We start from the raw sequence: 17,046 nt of genomic DNA on the forward strand, positions 1-17,046 counted from the left end.
CTGGAACAGGCTGCCCAGAGAGCTTGTGGAGTCTCTTCACTGGAGATACTCAGCAACTGCCCGGACACAATCCTGTGCCCTGTGCTATGGGATGAAAAAGTAGTGCAGTCTCTTCGATATGATGTGATCTTGATAGCTGGTCTAGACATGGCAAGAAAGTAAGTACAGAAGAAACAACTTGCTACTGAAAATGATGACATATCTAAAATTTGACTTTTGATAAGTTTTTACATCAGTTTTTGGTGGGTTTTGTGTTTGTTTGTTTGTTTGTTTTAGGGTGTAGCTTTTTTGATTCTCTAAATATATGTTTTGGATGTACGGATATTCCTGTTCATTTCACCCTACCTCCCTTGAAACAGCCTGCTTGAGCAGGGAGGTTGGACCAAATGAATACTGTGGCGCCTTCCAGCCTTACCCGTTCCGTGATTCCGTGAGAGGCGCCTCGGCTCGCAGACCGGCGGGCACGGGGCGGAGACGGAGCGGGCCCCGCGCTGCCCGTTCCGCCCCGGGGCGCCGAGCGGGTCCGCCGAGCTCCGGTCCCGGCAGAGGGCGCCGAGCCGTGGCTGCGGCGGCTCCGGCTCCGCCTCCGGCGGGCGGGCGAGCGGCGGCGCGGGGACGGCAGCGCGGTCCGGGCCGAGGCGCCCCGGCACCCAGGTAACGCCGGCCCGCGGGCCGCCCTCCGCCGCCGCCGGGGCGGGCGCGCAAGGCTCCGAGGCGGCGGGGCCGGGTCCTGGCGGCGGCCGGCGGCGGCTGGGCCGCGGCCGGGCCCCTGCGGCCTCCCGGGGCAGCCGCCGGGGAAGGCGGGGCCGCCCGGTGCCGGTGCCGCCGCCACCGAGCGCCCCGCCGGCGGGTCAGGGGGTGCCGGGCCCGGCTCTGCCCGCCCGGGGGTTCCAGCGGGGCGGAGGGGGCGCGCCTGCTGCGCCGGGCGGGCTCAGCCCCCTCCTGGGCCGCTTGTACCCGCTGGCCTGCGCGGAACAAACTAAGGTCGAACGCTAAAAAGAAGCAATAATATTTGTTAGCGCGTTCTGCAAACAATATTTGCAATAATATTTCTGTGCACGTTCTGCAAGTAATATTTGCAGTGATATTTCTTGGCATGTTCTTGCAGTTCCAAATAACTGTTGGAATTTGCCCCCGAACTGAGGAGAGGCCTGTGTCTTCTGCAGTCGCTGTACCGTCCTACAATTCAAACTATTTTTTCCTATATTTCAAGGTTACATATTTAGAGACAAGAAAAATACAGGGGAGGTGTAATTATTTTTATTTGGTCGGTAATTGCTGTCATTGATTAAGGCTTTTTTTCTCAGCCACAAATAGCGCCTCATTTAATGTTTGGGCAGAGGTCACTGGGGTGCGGGGAAACCAGACTCTAATCTCGTAAGGAAACACGTGTTTCCGTGGATATGAGATCACAGTAAAAGCCAGCGCTGCGACCAGCTCGTAGGGGCTGTAAATCATTTTCTGAGAGCCTTGAAAGACATCTGAGGTGTTTTGGAGGTGTTTGCCCCTACTTGTCCCAGGTCAGAGAGAGGAGCAGCTGTGTTGTATTGATCAGTTTTGCACAGCAGCACCGGGGAGCTTTCATATGAGTCTGCTGCGGTGCACAGAGCCGTGTTATTTCTGCCGAGCGCTACCTCGTCACCAGTTCCCATCTGGAGAAACAGGGCGGGGACGTTGTGCAGCGTTTTGCCACGCAGGGGTCTTGTGGTACAAGCAGAAGAAACGGAGGTTAAGCAGCTTTCAGCTTTTCTGGATTTGCTTGCTTGCAATGTTCAGCAACTTGCTTGTATTGACAATGACTCATGATAAGTAGAGATATCCCTGTGCTTTTTATGACACAGATAGCAGCGTTACTGTGTATTTTGTGATTGTATTTCAGATGTAGGGAGGGAAGTGCCACAAATGTGTTTGCACAGTTAATGCTGAACACCAGAAAAAGAATTGCAAACGGAGTATTCTGCTGGGCTTTTCTGCATTTGTTTCTCATCTGGTGTCTTAGCTCTTTGTAGTGTTGGCCAGCGTATGAGAAAGTCGGATCATAAAGCCTTGTGCTTTCAGGTGATGCATTACTGTATGGGGAACTGGATACTCATCTTTCTGTAGTAACTGTTATGACATATGTAGGGAAATCCTTCCAATCCGTCAAAGCAGTTGTTCATTTTTACATATGAATGTTTGTTTTATTTTAGGTTATGCTATGACTGGCTTCAGACTCCCCGTCAGCACTTTCAGAAAACTAAATGTCTGGATCGGACTGTGGGAGAAATTTCCCTCAAATAAACTCTATCCCACTTGGAGGAGAAGCTTATTCTGCAGCTGTCAAGCAAGCACAGTAAACTACAGAAGATGTTTCAGTTTTTCTCCAGTCAGACTCAGTGCACTAAGACTCTCTCCAGAGTATATCTCAGTACTTTCTCTGAGGAACAAAAGCAGCAAAAGCTCTAAAAAGAGCAGACAAAGTGTGCAAGAGGAGGAGGAAGAAGAGGATGAAGAGGAAAGTAATTTGGAAGATGAATTTGAGGATGACCCCAATGTAGTAAAAGATTACAAGGATCTTGAAAAAGTAGTGCAGTCTCTTCGATATGATGTGATCTTGAAAGCCGGTCTAGACATGGCAAGAAAGTAAGTACAGAAGAAACAACTTGCTACTGAGAAAGATGTCATACATCTAAAATTAGACTTTTGGTAAATTTTTACTGCTGGAATAACTCAGTATTTGTGGGGGGTTTTTTTGGTGTAGCTTTTTTTGACTCTCTAAATAGATGTTTTGGATGTATGGACATTCCTGTTTATTTCACCCTACCTCCCTTGAAACAGCTTGATTTTATTTTCCCTATATGCAGTATTTCTAAGATTGCTGAGGAGGCATTTTGTAATCACTTCCTATTTATTTGAAATTAAGGAAATGTAAAATACTGTGTGATATGAAAAGGTCTAATTTGAGATTGAGGGAGTAAAATAATGCACTATTTAATGAATGGAGAAATAGGGGCTGGTAAGTATAAGCTTCACAGGTCCACCAGGTAAATGTGCAGTCTATAAATGTATCACAGTGTTTGATCTAATGCAACCTGCAGAAGTCTGATATCACTGTGTTGTTGGAACAGAATGTTAGTATAACTTGATCACTAACAAATTATTAAACTGGCTGGTGCAGGAAAGGGGATATTATTTATTGGATATTCAGGAGACAGATCTCTAGAAACAGCTTTTCTGGCACAGAAGCAACTATATGCTATTATTTCATTTAATATTTGTGAAAGCCCTTTTCTTTACTTCCAGTTCAAATCTCTCCTGACCTTAAGTGGTGTCCTTTGCACACAAGTTAGAGATGTAGAAATGTGCCTTGCCTATGAATGGTGGTGTTGTGTTTCTGCAAAGAAACAATTGCATTTTGTTTGCTGCACACTGTAACTGCAACAAAACGTTGTTTTTCTTCAGTAAAGTAGAAGACGCATTCTACAATAATGAACTCAGGCTGAATGGAGAAAAACTATGGAAGAAAAGTAGAACTGTAAGACTTTTTAATTTTTTTTTTTAATATAGTACAAGAAAATATCTAAGGCATGATCTTCTTCCTCTAGATCACTCTGCAAAGGTGAATGCACAGCATTGCTAACACCACTTCCATCTGGGGGGATGGTGTGACCATGGTTCCCTGGGTAAAACTTTATTCCCTAAGGCAGACAGGAAACTTGCGTGGTTGGAGAGTCAAATGTAAGTCTGAAAGCCAGGAGAAGGCAGCAAGGACGGAACATTTTAAGTTGCTGAAGGAAGTGATGATATCACTATCTGAGGTTGATGGAGTAGGAATGATTAAATCTGAGATACAGGTGGAGCAGGCACATGATTAAAGAAAAACAGGAAGTTTGATGATAGAAAGGGATTGAAACTGGGGTAGCTGAGGGAAGGTTGTTGTACCTGTAATAGAGCACACAGGACCACAGTTAGGAGAGAGACAGAAGGGTCACCAGACATGTACTTACTTCTACCTACCCTTTCTTTATGTGAGGGTGATCCTCGGTTGTGGCTACTGTCATCAAAGGGCAATATGATGAGAAGTTTTGATTCCTGATCCTATAGAGTTAAGGCTGGTTTATGAGAGGTGCACTGCTTCTGTGTGACTTTTGAGAGGAGCATAGGCACTTGCTGAGCACTCTGTTCTTTGAAACACTTTAAACTGTTCTAAAGGCAGGAGGGAGAACTTCACACTTTGCTGATTTGTGTCTATGTTGACAGGAAATAAAGACATATGTGAAAACTTTTACAGAGTTAGGTGTTGGTTGTATCACACGGAGCGTGAAGCTCTTGGCAGGGGAGGTGCTGAGACATGTAATTGTGTACTGCCACGGCTTTCCTGGAAATTCATCTCTGGAGGATCTATAATAGGTCTGGTATTGGCTGCCTTCCTCCTCTCCTGTGAGATAGGAATATTAAGTGGAAAGAAAGGACATGGCGGGGATTTCCCCAGACAATGTTTATAATCACTCATCTTCTCTTTCTGTTTCCAGGTGAAACTTGGTGACACACTGGATCTCATAATAGGTGAAGATAAAGAAACAGGAAGTGCTGTAGTTATGCGGGTAGTCTTAAAAAAATTATCTGACAAAACTGAAAGTGAAAAATACAAAGTTGTTTTGAGGCGTTGGAAAAACTTAAAAGTGCCCAAACAGGATGTACTTAAGTAACAAGGGGTTGCATGTGGCAGCATAAGATTTTTGCAGAAAAACATATTTTTTTGTTAAATATGAATTTTGGTTGAACAAAATTACAGTACCCTTTTTAAGGGCTTGTGTCAGAATGTTATCTCACTCTGCTGCGTACATCAATAATCATGCAATAAAGCCTGTCAATTTTGCTGGTAGCTTTGTCTTGTGGTACTGTAAGTTAAAAGATCCAACACTTACATTTCCAGGAAGTTTCTTATAAATGATGAATCAATAAAGACTGATTTGATCACTATTTAATTGTTGTCTAATTTTGTTAATCAGAAAGGTTACATTAAAGCTGATATCACATCAAACAAAATGGCTTTCTTTGTTTTATTTCTATTCATGAAGTAGGACGAAAGCCTTCAATTATGCAAAGTTCCTTTTTCATTATTTAATCTTAATTAAAGGTTAACAATACCAACTCCATGCTTACATATGCTGCTGCTATACCAAGAATACAGCAGGATACTGATTGCAGTGACATATTTCTAAGCAGGAAAACTTCATGATGACAGAGAATCATAGAATCAGAATAGTTTATGTTGAAGAGACAAGATCATTGAGTCCATCACTAAATTGTGTCCATAAGTACCACATCTACACACCATTTAAATACCTCCAGGGATGGTGACTCCACCACTTCCTGGGCAGCCTGTTCCAATGCTTGACAACCCCTGCCAGTGAAGAAATCTTTCCTGATATCCAATCTAAAACTCACCTGGTGCAACTTGATGCTCTTTCCTCTTGTCAAATCACTTGTTGTCTGGGAGAAGAGACAATCCCCATTCCCCCTCACTCTCTGGGCCCAGCCATCCAGACAGGTTTTTACCCAGTGAATGATGCACCTGTCCAAGCCATAAGCAGCCACTTTCTCAAGAAGGATGCTGAGGAAAAAAACAGAAGCTTTACTAAAGTCCAGGTAGACAACATCCACAGCCTTTTCTTCATTCATTAAGGAGGTTGGTTTATCACAGATGGAGATCAGGCTGGTCAAGCAGGACCTTCCTTATATCTCCTTTCCAGAGTGTTTGTAAGCCTTTCTTTTCAGGTTCGCAAGATTTCGTTTCCCTTCCCGAAAGGAAATGTTATTTCCTTTCGGGAAGGGAAAGAAATCTAGCAATTTCAATGGGGATCAATTGGGCAAGCTTTGGTCCGTGTCCCTGCATTTGATGGCATGTTGTGCCTTTTGATAAGAGTTACTTTGGCCAAGATTGATTTTTGATTTTTTTTTAAAGTATCCATGCTATGTCCCTCATATCTTCCCCTCTAAGTTGTGTCTTCCTCCTGCTTTTTTCCCCTGCTTTTGCAACATCTGTTAGCTTAGTTTTGGCCTGTTTTGGTCCTTGGTACTGCAGCTCATTTTCTCCCAGACCACTTCCTTGTAGTCACTAAATCTCCCTTTTTTTTTTTTTATTTTCCTTCAATTGAACTTCTTTCATCAAATCGCTATTTCAGAGTGTTTGTAAGTCCTTCTTTTCTCTTTCTGGGAGTTTTATGGATCAATTTTGGCAAACTTTGTTCCGTGTCCCAGCACTTGATGGCATGCCATGCCTTCTGATGGGATTCACATTGGTGAAAATTGATTTTTTTTTTTTTTTTTTTTTTTTGGTGTCCATGCCATGTCCCTCATATCTTCCCGTCAAAGTTGTGTCATCTGCCTTGATTTTTTCACCTCCTTTTCCAACATCTGAGAGCTTAGTTTTTGCATGTTTTTGACCTTTGCACTGCACCTCATTTTCTTCCAGACCACTTTGTTGTGGACACTAAAACTCCCAATTTTCAAGGTTTTTTTCAATTGCATTTCATTTGATCATATCTCCTTTTCAAAGTGTTTGTAAGCTTTTCTTTTCACGTTTGCAAGATTTTGTTTCCCTTCCCAAAAGGGAATGTTACTTCCTAAGGAAATGTTCAAGGCCAAATGGGACAGGTCTTGTGCTAACCGAAATTGCACGGTCAGTCCATGCCCGGCAGAGCTTGACACAATTTTTCTTGGAAAAGTCTCACAGCTTTCAGGGTCTAAATTCATTTGGAAGCTTTAGGGCACTGCAGTGTGGGGAAACTCAGCATGGTGCCATCTTTGAAAGGCTTCACTTTCCCAAGCAGATGAGATGGGAATCCTGGCACAGGGACTTGTCCCGATTTTTACCCTTTTACGTCCTATGCCCCAAATTAAACTTGTAAAGAAATCCAGCTTTGATTTCTCGCTCCTATTACCTGGCCCACTTTGGGGCTCATCAGTTTATGCTTAATGCAATGCCATTGGAAAAACCAACATGGATTTCAATGCCTGTGAAGCATCAAAATGAACTCCACTTCTCCAGCATCTGAGCTCAATGTTGCAGTGCCCAGACTCTCAGACTGAAAAGGACACTGAGTGCCCTGACCTGCTGAGCACAGCCAGGGCTCTGCATGATCATCATAGGCAAAAAAGGGACAGAAGATCCTGAAGCCTGACACTGATCAAACAGGGATCAGTCTCAATATCACAACGCTCTCCACTGCAAAAAAAAACCCATCTCCGCTGTTTGTGATACCCAGCACAGCCCCCCTAAACCAACATTCAAATAGTCAAGAGTGACACTGCCCTGGGTAAGGGGATACCCAGCACATTTACATCCCTGCACCTGCCCTGTGCCCACAGTCGTGGCCCCAAAATCCCTGCAGTGCCTGAGTGCCGTTAGCTTAGGCATGGAATCCTGCTCCTCCATTTCACATCTGAAATTACAAGTCATGGATGTGAGGATGTTCACTGCTATGTTCAGCAATCAGGTAGAAAAGGGCTTGTGCCATGACACCCCTGCCCGCAGCACAAGGCAGGCAGCTTAAGTGGGTTTTGAGTAGGAAATGGGCCTGTGCTAGAAAGAAGTCAGCCCTTTAAGCTAAGCAACATATTTTTCTCTAAACAAATCAAAGTAGGAATCTATTCATAAGAGATACATTGCAGAGGAAAAAGTACAGAGATCTTTTCTTGTTTAGAGAAGAAGGGCCCCAGAGCACTAATCCTTCACGTAACATAAATAAATGTTCTTTAACACTTTCTTTTAGGAAGGATTGTTGCTGACACCTAAGCTGAACAGGACATACTGCTAGCAAAATAAGCATGTCTCAAGATACAGCATGTCAAGGCTGTTTTCACGGGCAAGCAAAGAGAATCAAAACACAGGACAAAGACAATATTTCTACATGTTTGGCAGTGGATGTGAGAAAGGAAGCAAAAAAAATGACTCAAAAGCAGAGCTGTCTGAGAAACACTTGGTTTTTAGTACCCTTAACTTTGAAATAACTCAAGAACCTAAAGCAGGTGTCTAAAGATAAGTCATTCTGAGAACATATGTTTGCTTTCCTAGGTATATATATAGGGGGTCTCTAGGATGCCTTTTAGGCACTGTGCTAGGCTCTCAGGTCTCCCTGGAGCTCTCTCTTCTCCAGGCTGAACAGCCCCAGCTCTCAGCCTGTCTCCACAGCAGAGGGACTCCAGCACCAGTTGCATTTTGTCCTCTCTGGAGGGCAGTGGAGGCACATTATTCCATTGGCTGCAGTTCTGGGAAAAACTTGGTGATGGGAAAAGCTGCTGCTCTTCCACTCTGGGAAGTACAGCAGGTGCCTTTTGGTCTCTTACTCCACATTGTATGAAGTGCCCAAAATTGCTGCGCATCAGTATTCCCACACCTAAGTGCAGATCCACCCTGGATTCCTGGACACAATCACTACCTGGTGTCACTAAATGCAGATAATACCTTTTCTTAATCTGCTTCCATTGGTTTTAACTCCACTGTAACACAGAGAAACTCAGACACAGAAATGTACTGCAATGTATGTCCTACAAAAGCAAATGTCTCCTGAGCTGGAAAAACAGTCATATCAAACTGGCACCAAGCACATTTTTAATTAAAAAATTACCCATGAAGCTTCCCAATTTTTAGGTAAGTCTATTTACTTTTGCAGGGCTTGAAATCAACACAAGACTCAACTTGTCAAATACCTACAGGTTCACAAATCCAGCATTCAGATCTGAAATACACAGCAGAGGAAAACGACAGCAGTTGCTCTGCTTTAAAAGTATTATAAATACCTGTAATTCTAGATAGGAAAAAATAATAAGTGTACATTAAAAATAGAAGCATATATAAACATATCTTCCTGAACAAAAGAGCGGAAGATGGTTAGCAAAATTCCCTGACTGGAGTAATTTTGGCAAAGGTCACATAAAGATAATATTTCATTAGGTAAACTGTTAATGCTGAGACAAACAAGCAGGCTTTTGGACATTCAGGGCATTGTTCAGGTACCACTGGAAAATTTTATTGTGTGTTATAATGTAATCTGAGATGTTGTCAGCTTGGAGCTCAGGGCCAGTAAAACAGGACAGATACATTTGATTTAAAAAGGAATGTACTATTTGTTTTTAGTCCTGTATAATTCAAAACTTAAAATAGTGTCTAAAATCAGATGGCAGCAAAGATTATGCCCTGAACTACTTTACGTAGAAAATATCTACAGATTCCCTTGGCCTGTACTGAGGTCAGACTAGTAGGAAGAGAAAAGACACAAAGGGTAGAGTAGGTCAATATGAATGTTTTTCAGAATATGATTCCCTGACTTAATTACTCATCTCACTGCCCTGGATGTGCTTTGCTCAGTGCAAACCCCACTCTGAGAGATCATCATTGGTGATAAAGGGACAGAAGAATCCAGATGCTGAAGCCTGACACTGATCAAACAGGGAAAAGCCTGAACATCACAACACTCCCCACCACAGAAAAACATCTCCGCTGTTTGTGCCACGTGGCACAGCCCCCCCAAACCAACATTCAAATAGTCAAGAGTGGCCCCGGGTAAGGGGATACCCAGCACATTTACATCCCTGCACCTGCCCTGTGCCCACAGCAGCGGCACCAAAACCCCCCCAGCAGCAGCAGCAGCAGCAGCTCTATAAAGCTCCTGTTGCCATCCCTGACACTCCACCAAGAGCAGCCACTGACCTGCCTCAGGCTCTGCTGCCACAGCCCCCTTGGCCAGCACAGCTCTGATCACCATCTCACACCATGGAAGCTTGCCACCCTCCACAGCAATTCAATGTCACTGCACATGGAGCCACAGCTGTGGCCATCATCACCCTGGAGGCATTTGCAGGCATGTGGATCAATGCTTTCATCGTTTGTCTGCTTTGCATTGCCTGGGTCCAAAAGAAAACCTTGAACTCTAATGAGAAGATCTTGCTGCTGCTGGGATGCTCCAGGATATCCTATTTGTGCTTCTCATGGGTATCCCACTTCCTTTCAAAAATTTATCCCAACTATCTTTATGCTCCCACTATACTTCCACTACTTGCAATTTTTCAAACCTTTTCTAATTATTCAAACTTGTGGGTCTCAGCCTGTCTTTGTGGTTTCTACTGCATAAAAATTGCCAATTTCAGGAACAGCTTCTTCATCTACCTGGAAGTAAAGGTTGACAGGATGGTGCCCTGGCTCTTGTTGGGGTCAGAGATTGTAGCCTTGGCTATGGGCATTGTTGTCTATGACCTCATGGAAACTGCGCAGAGTAGCAACCTGACTTTCACCTGCCAAGAAAACTTTTGGGAAGCAAGAATCAAAATGGATAAACATTTTTTTCTCATCTTTTTTTCTCACTGGCTTTGGATATGCTGCCTCATTCCTGGCAGTCTTCTTTTCTGCTGTTTTCCTTCTCTTTTCTCTCTGGAGACACAAGCGCACGATGCAGACAAGCTCCATGAAGGATCTCAGCATGGATGCCCACATCAGAGCCATGAAATCTGTCCTCTCCTTTTTAGTGATGTTCAGCATCAACTTTGTATGTTTGATCTTGACAACAATTTATGCCATGAAGAAAGAAAATATCATAACACTTCTTATATCCGTATATCTTTGTGCTTTTCCAGGTGTTCATTCACTTATTCTGATTTTCAGCAATCCCAAGCTGGAAAAGGCATTGCTAAAGATTCTCTCCTGTGTGAAGTGTGAGTTTTTCACGAAATAGGAACTGTGATAACAGCTAGAGCCCATGTAAAATGTTGATGTTTTACTGTAGTAAACAGCTAATTTAATTTCTGATGCAGGTCTCCAGGCAGTGTAGATGATACTGATGTTCACTCTTCAACATCCAAGCTAGAGAAAACTTCATTTGTATCTTTAAACCTTTATTATTTGGAGCTAAATATATCATTATAATGTTGCATTATTATCATACTTAGATTTAGGTAAACTTTGAGACATATTTGTGTCATTAACAAAGTAATTTAGCCCTGTTGGTAGGAATAATTCCTCAGCCCCTGTGTGGTGAAGGGATTCATGTGGGCATGAGAGTCTGCTGGTGGGGTGATGGATCATCAGGCAGAGCCCCTTCACCTCTGCCTGGGCCCAGTGGAACAGGGAGTGATGCTAATTGAGTGTTCAGCCCCTGCCCAAGACTCACAGCCTTTGCAATCCCAACCCTGGCTATCCCTCATCTCCACAGCAGCTGGCTGCCCACCCCCATTCACCATGGCAGCAAGGAGGTGTTTTGACTGCAGCCTCACCTGCATTTCTCCCAAAAGGATTGATTTGGCATTTCAAATCCTGCCTGGCAGAGGATGGGAATATGACCCCACTGTGCAGACAGGACAGCAGGATTGCTTTGCTCTCCTCCCCAAAGTAGGGAACAGCCCTTGGTTATGATTTGCTCTTTTGACTCTGTCAGATTGTACCCAGGTGAAATTCTGTTCATAGGCTGAACTGGTGGTGAAATTGAGCTTAATGATTTACCCATTGCTCTTCCTTATTTGCTTCTTTTTTCCTAAATATATTTAGAGCTAATCCAGTGAGTGTATTTATTAGTGACAGTTCCCAATTTGTATTTCTACAATAAAATGCATGAGTTGTGATTCTGTGACTCTGAAAGTTCTTATTGAACATTACAGGACTTACATGTTGAATTTGCCAGAATCAGAAATTCAACTGAACTGCACCTGGGCCTTTTCATCTCTGAGGACCAGCAAGGGCTTTATTTTCTGCCAAATTTCTATACTCTAAATGGAACAGAAAAATGTGCAAGACTGGAACACAAACTGGATGCAAAAAATGGAATAACAATCCTGCCAACCAGCCTCAAATGTTTTGGTATTCACAGAATGAAATGGCTGCAATGAAGAGGTTTCTCTCAATTTTGGTTTACCTTTCCTTCTGCTGTGGCCCTGTGCTGTGGCACATATTATGGGCTGTATGAGTGCCTGGCAGTGGCTGACAGCTCAGTGTGAACACGCTGAGCCCTGTCACTCCCCAGAGGTGGTCACTGAGCCACAAAGAGCGAGGCAGGAACAGCCCCGGGGAGCTCAGGGGCTGCAGAGCCCCCTGCCCACTCCAGCCCTGCGTGTCCTCTGTGCCCCACTGCCTGCAAGGACAGGATTGCCTGCTCTGTGGGACTGCTCTCCTGGCCTGCTCTCACCTGGAGATGAGCTTGGCTTTTCCCACTGCACTCTGGCTCACTTACAGCCCCAGGAAGGTGGGTTTTGTGCAAGGTGCAGCGTGGAATGAAGCCACAGCTTCATCTCACAGTGACCCACAAGCAGATGTACTGGGTGCCTGGGCCAGGAGCTGCAGCTGGTGGCCTGTTGGGTCTCAATCATGTGAGGTCAAGGTTGTCCCATGCTGGGAAAAGCCAATTCCAGGCACTCCAATGGTCCCAACACTGGACATTGCTCTTCTCATCAGCAACCACTGTGGCTCCTCTGGGAAAAGAGAAGACCTGAAGTACTGCAGGCCATGGGAGGCAGCCATGCTGGAGCAGGAGAAAAATGAAGGAGACAACTTTTTATGAACTGACAACAACATTCCCTGACCTCCTGTGCTCCTGAGGAGAGGAGGTGCTAGAGAATCTCTGAATGAGTTAAATCGAGCCTGAGATTATTGGGGGGCGAAGAGCAAATATTCTAGTTGTGTCCATGTTCTACATCATCCTACTCTGTTTTCAATTGGCAATAAATTACACTGATTTTCCCTGTCTCAAGTCTGTTTTGTCTGTGAGAATAATTGCGGAGTGATTCCCCTGTCTTTGTCTTGACTCATGAGCAGTTCCACCTTATTTGTCAGCCCTGTCCTATTCCAGAGTGAGAGTCAAGGAGTGACTGAGTGGGGCTCTGAGAGCTGCCCGAGGACAGCTCCCCATGAGAGTGAAATGTGAAATAGTTCCAGTGGGCAGGAACACATTCAGGGCAGACAGCTCAGGGAGCAGCTGCAATGGGAGGGAGCTGCAGGTTGTGGGGAAGTGCTGGGAGTCCCAAGCATGGTGCCAGGCCTTGCACAGCAAAGGGCACAGGGACCTGTGGCACCAGCCAGCTGACTGGACACTCAGGACACCCCAGTCATCATGTGCACAGACAGGAAGGACACAAAATCCCAGGGATCCAATTGTTTGGCTTACCTCCTCAGAGGCACCCAGCTTGAGCTGCCTCTGTGCTACTGTGCCATGACTAAAGTGCTTGAAAGATCCAGAGGCCTGAGACTCCACTATGGGAAAGCCAGTGCCAAGCTGGAGAGGAAACCTTGTAGTGAAACCATCAGGTTTTGCCACAGCCCTGTGGAGAATCTAAATAATGGAATGCTTACACAGCAGCAAAGAAGCTTCCTGACTCCAGGGACATCCACCCTATAACCTATCCCTATAGCCATGTAAGGCAATATCTTGTTAACCCTACTATTCGTCACTTCTGGTCACTCTAACCTTTGCCATTGGTCGGGATTGGAACCGGGCCAAGGCTATAAAAGTACCCCTACTAAAAGTACCCCTATACTGTACCCTACTAACTCGGAAGAAGAAGTGCGAGAGCCTTCACGAACCCCTCCAATAAAGCCATACATGTGGAACAGCTGGCGTCTTCTCCTTCTCCTCTCTCTACCGTCTGCTGGAGCCTTAAGCCAGGGGAAGCTACCTAGCAAGCAAAGCTGAAATCATATGAGCTGCCTAATCACTATAAGAGCTGAATATTCCCTGCTTGCTAGGGGCTGACCCACGGCCTTGGTTGGAGCGAGCTGGCTTCTGGCACTCAGTCCCCTCGGGGACTGAGCTCTGGAGCTGTAATAGCTTGCCTAGGATAAGACCAATCAAGGCTCATTTAAAACCTGGTCTGGCTGTGAGCGTGGTGTGTGCAGGGAGCGGAGTGGAGCAGCTGCCCACGGTGAAGGGGCTTTGGTGCCTGCAGTGACAGTCTCTGGTGCTGGGGCGTGACTGTCAGAGGCCTCCTGGGTGGTGAGACAGGAAAGTTTCCTTCACACCAGCATGAACAGAGCAGAACCTGAACTGGTCATTTATTTTACCAGCTCATGCTCAGAAGGTCGTTTTACCTGACACTCAGTGCCAGGTGTGCATTTCTCATCTCACCTGCAAAAAGCTTCCTCCCTGCTTCTATACTGAGAGATACAACCATTTAGGCCAGAGCATCATCTCAAGCACTGATTGTAGCAGGCTGCCTCACCAAACTACCCAAATCTCCTTAAACAGCAACTGTCCAGAAACAAGCAAACAAATAATTAAAGCCACTTGATAACACGCCAATCCACCTTCTGAGGCTAAGAATGATTCGGATTTGAATTTACATTTCCATGACAAGTTCATGACACATGCCCTGAGGAGATTTCATTTTGGGACCTTCTGCTCATTGAAGTCCAGTTATGGATGGAACATATCCCAGCAGTGAGGACCGAGGAATGTTGTGAGAAACATTGCTGAAGGACAGGGCCAAGGAAGGGAAGGGATAGGTTGCTCCATGTGCTGGAGAAAAAATTCCCCTGCAGCCTGTGAAAAGCACCGTGGTGAGGCAAGCGTGCCCTGCAGCCCATGGAGGTCTGTGGTGGAAAGGAGAGGCGCCTGCAGCCCCAGGAGAACCCCACAGCACAATCAGTGGGCTGGGTGTATCCTGAAGGATGGTAGCCCCTGCAGAGGCCACGCTGGAATCAGCTCATGCTGAAGGACTGCAGCCCAATGGAGGGACCATTGTTAGAGCAGGGGAAGAGTGCAAGCACAGAGTGGAGGAGACACCTTGTTATGAGCTGACTGCAATCCCCATTCCCCAACCCTGATGTAGGGGAAAGATGTAGAGAACCTGGGAAAGAGGCATCAAACTGATCTGAGGAAGAAGGGGACGGTAGAGGCAGCAGGTTCAAATCTTCTCCTTGTTTCTTATCAGCCTACAATATTTCCAATAGTCAATAAATAATTTGATTTTGTTCTTCTCAAGACTCTTCTGTTGATGACATTCCCTGGTGATTGACCTCCCTGTCCTTATCTCAATCCATGAGGTTTCCCATCTTATTTTCCACACCGGCCCCAACTGTAGGTGAGAGTGTAGGAGCAGCTGGGTGGGAATGTGACAGCTGCACAAGGTCCACCCATCACAGCAGGTGAAACATGAAATATCTCCAGTAAGAACACAGCAAAAACACTCTGAACTGATAATATCTGTCACCAGCAGCTCAGGTCCAAAGGCAGATTGTAAGCAGCTGTGCTGGACCCATCTCCCCTGTCAAAGGCCTTGAAAGGACAGAAACAGCCACACACCCCCTTTTTCACTGCTGCTGCTCATGCACTTCCTGCTTTAACCTGAAAGCCGCAGTTGATCACACAAAAATAGTCCTGGAAGATCCATCTCATTCCCTACATCAGCCAGGGCTTTGCATGATCATCATAGGCAAAAAAGGGACACAAGAACCCAGATCCTGAAGCCTGACACTGATCAAACAGGCATCAGTATCAAAATCAAAACACTCTGCACCACAGAAAAACATCTCCGCTCTTTGTGACACCCAGCACAGCCCCCCCAAACCAACATTCAAATAGTCAAGAGTGGCCCCGGGTAAGGGGATACCCAGCACATTTACATCCCTGCACCTGCCCTGTGCCCACAGCAGCGGCACCAAAATCCCCCCAGCAGCAGCAGCAGCAGCAGCTCTATAAAGCTCCTGTTGCCATCCCTGACACTCCACCAAGAGCAGCCCCTGACCTGCCTCAGGCTCTGCTGCCACAGCCCCCTTGGCCAGCACAGCTCTGATCACCAGCTCGCACCATGGAAGCTTGTCATCCCACACAGCAATCCAATGTCACTTCATACAGGGCCACAACTGTGGCCATCATCACCCTGGAGGCATTTGCAGGCATGTGGATCAATGCTTTCATCGTTTGTCTGCTTTGCATTGCCTGGGTCAAAAAGAAAACATGGAATTCTAATGAGAAGATCTTGCTGCTGCTGGGATGCTCCAGGATTCGCTTTGTATGCTTCGCATGGGTATACCAGTTCATTTCCATAATTTATCCCAACATCCTTCATGTTCAAACCATACTTCAACTACTTGCATCTTGTGCAGCTGTTTTTAATTATTCCAGCTTGTGGGTCTCAGCCTGTCTTTGTGGTTTCTACTGCATAAAAATTGCCAATTTCAGGAACAGCTTCTTCATCTACCTGAAAGTAAAGGTTGACAGGATGGTGCCCTGGCTCTTGTTGGGGTCAGAGATTGTAGCCTCGGCTATGGGCATTGTTGTCTATGACCTCCATGAAACTCTGCAGATGAACAACATCACTTCCACCAGTCAAGGAAATTTTTGGGAAGTAACTATCAGAAAGGATATACATCTTTTGTTTTCCTGTTTTCTTTCTGGCCTTGTGTTTGCTCTTCCATTCCTGGCAGTCTTCTTTTCTGCTGTTTTCCTTCTCTTTTCCCTCTGGAGACACAAGCGCACGATGCAGACAAGCTCCATGAAGGATCTCAGCATGGATGCCCACATCAGAGCCATGAAATCTGTCCTCTCCTTCTTAGTGATGTACAGCATCAACTTTGTATGTTTGGTCTTGACAATAATTTATGCCACGAAGAAAGAAAATGTCATCACACTCCTTATTTACATATATCTGTTTGCTTTTCCAGGTGTTCATTCACTTATTCTGATTTTCAGCAATCCCAAGCTGGAAAAGGCATTGCTAAAGATTCTCTCCTGTGTGAAGTGTGTGTTTTTCACAAAATAGGAACTGTGATAACAGCTAGAGCCCATGTAAAATGTTGATGTTTTACTGTAGTAAACAGCTAATTTAATTTCTGATGCAGGTCTCCAGGCAGTGTAGATGATACTGATGTTCACTCTTCAACATCCAAGCTAGAGAAAACTTCATTTGTATCTTAAAACCTTTATTATTTGGAGCTAAATATATCATTATAATGTTGCATTATTATCATACTTAGATTTAGGTAAACTTTGAGACATATTTGTGTCATTAACAAAGTAATTTAGCCCTGTTGGTAGGAATAATTCCTCAGCCCCTGTGTGGTGAAGGGATTCATGTGGGCATGAG

General features: G+C 45.2%; 3 protein-coding genes across 3 annotated transcripts; all 3 read left to right on the forward strand.

Moving 5' to 3' along the window:
- Nucleotides 1-550: 550 nt before the first annotated feature.
- Nucleotides 551-5,028, forward strand: MTRES1 (mitochondrial transcription rescue factor 1). The gene is made up of 4 exons (XM_059468028.1): nucleotides 551-654; nucleotides 2,190-2,622; nucleotides 3,442-3,514; nucleotides 4,512-5,028. The coding sequence occupies exons 2-4, from the start codon at nucleotides 2,198-2,200 to the stop codon at nucleotides 4,686-4,688; spliced, it is 675 nt and encodes a 224-aa protein (XP_059324011.1). The 5' UTR covers nucleotides 551-654; nucleotides 2,190-2,197; the 3' UTR covers nucleotides 4,689-5,028.
- A 4,729-nt stretch (nucleotides 5,029-9,757) lies between these two features.
- LOC132071455 (taste receptor type 2 member 9-like) lies at nucleotides 9,758-10,712 on the forward strand. Its single transcript, XM_059469036.1, is given in 2 exon segments — nucleotides 9,758-10,288; nucleotides 10,290-10,712. Coding segments are annotated over 2 exon segments (954 nt in total).
- A 5,056-nt stretch (nucleotides 10,713-15,768) lies between these two features.
- On the forward strand, nucleotides 15,769-16,722 carry LOC132071372 (taste receptor type 2 member 9-like). Its single transcript, XM_059468940.1, has one exon. It carries the CDS (start codon nucleotides 15,769-15,771, stop codon nucleotides 16,720-16,722), a length of 954 nt encoding a protein of 317 aa, XP_059324923.1.
- The last annotated feature ends 324 nt before the right edge of the window (nucleotides 16,723-17,046 follow it).

This window comes from Ammospiza nelsoni, chromosome 3, assembly GCF_027579445.1.
Source record: "Ammospiza nelsoni isolate bAmmNel1 chromosome 3, bAmmNel1.pri, whole genome shotgun sequence".
NCBI lineage: Eukaryota > Metazoa > Chordata > Aves > Passeriformes > Passerellidae > Ammospiza > Ammospiza nelsoni.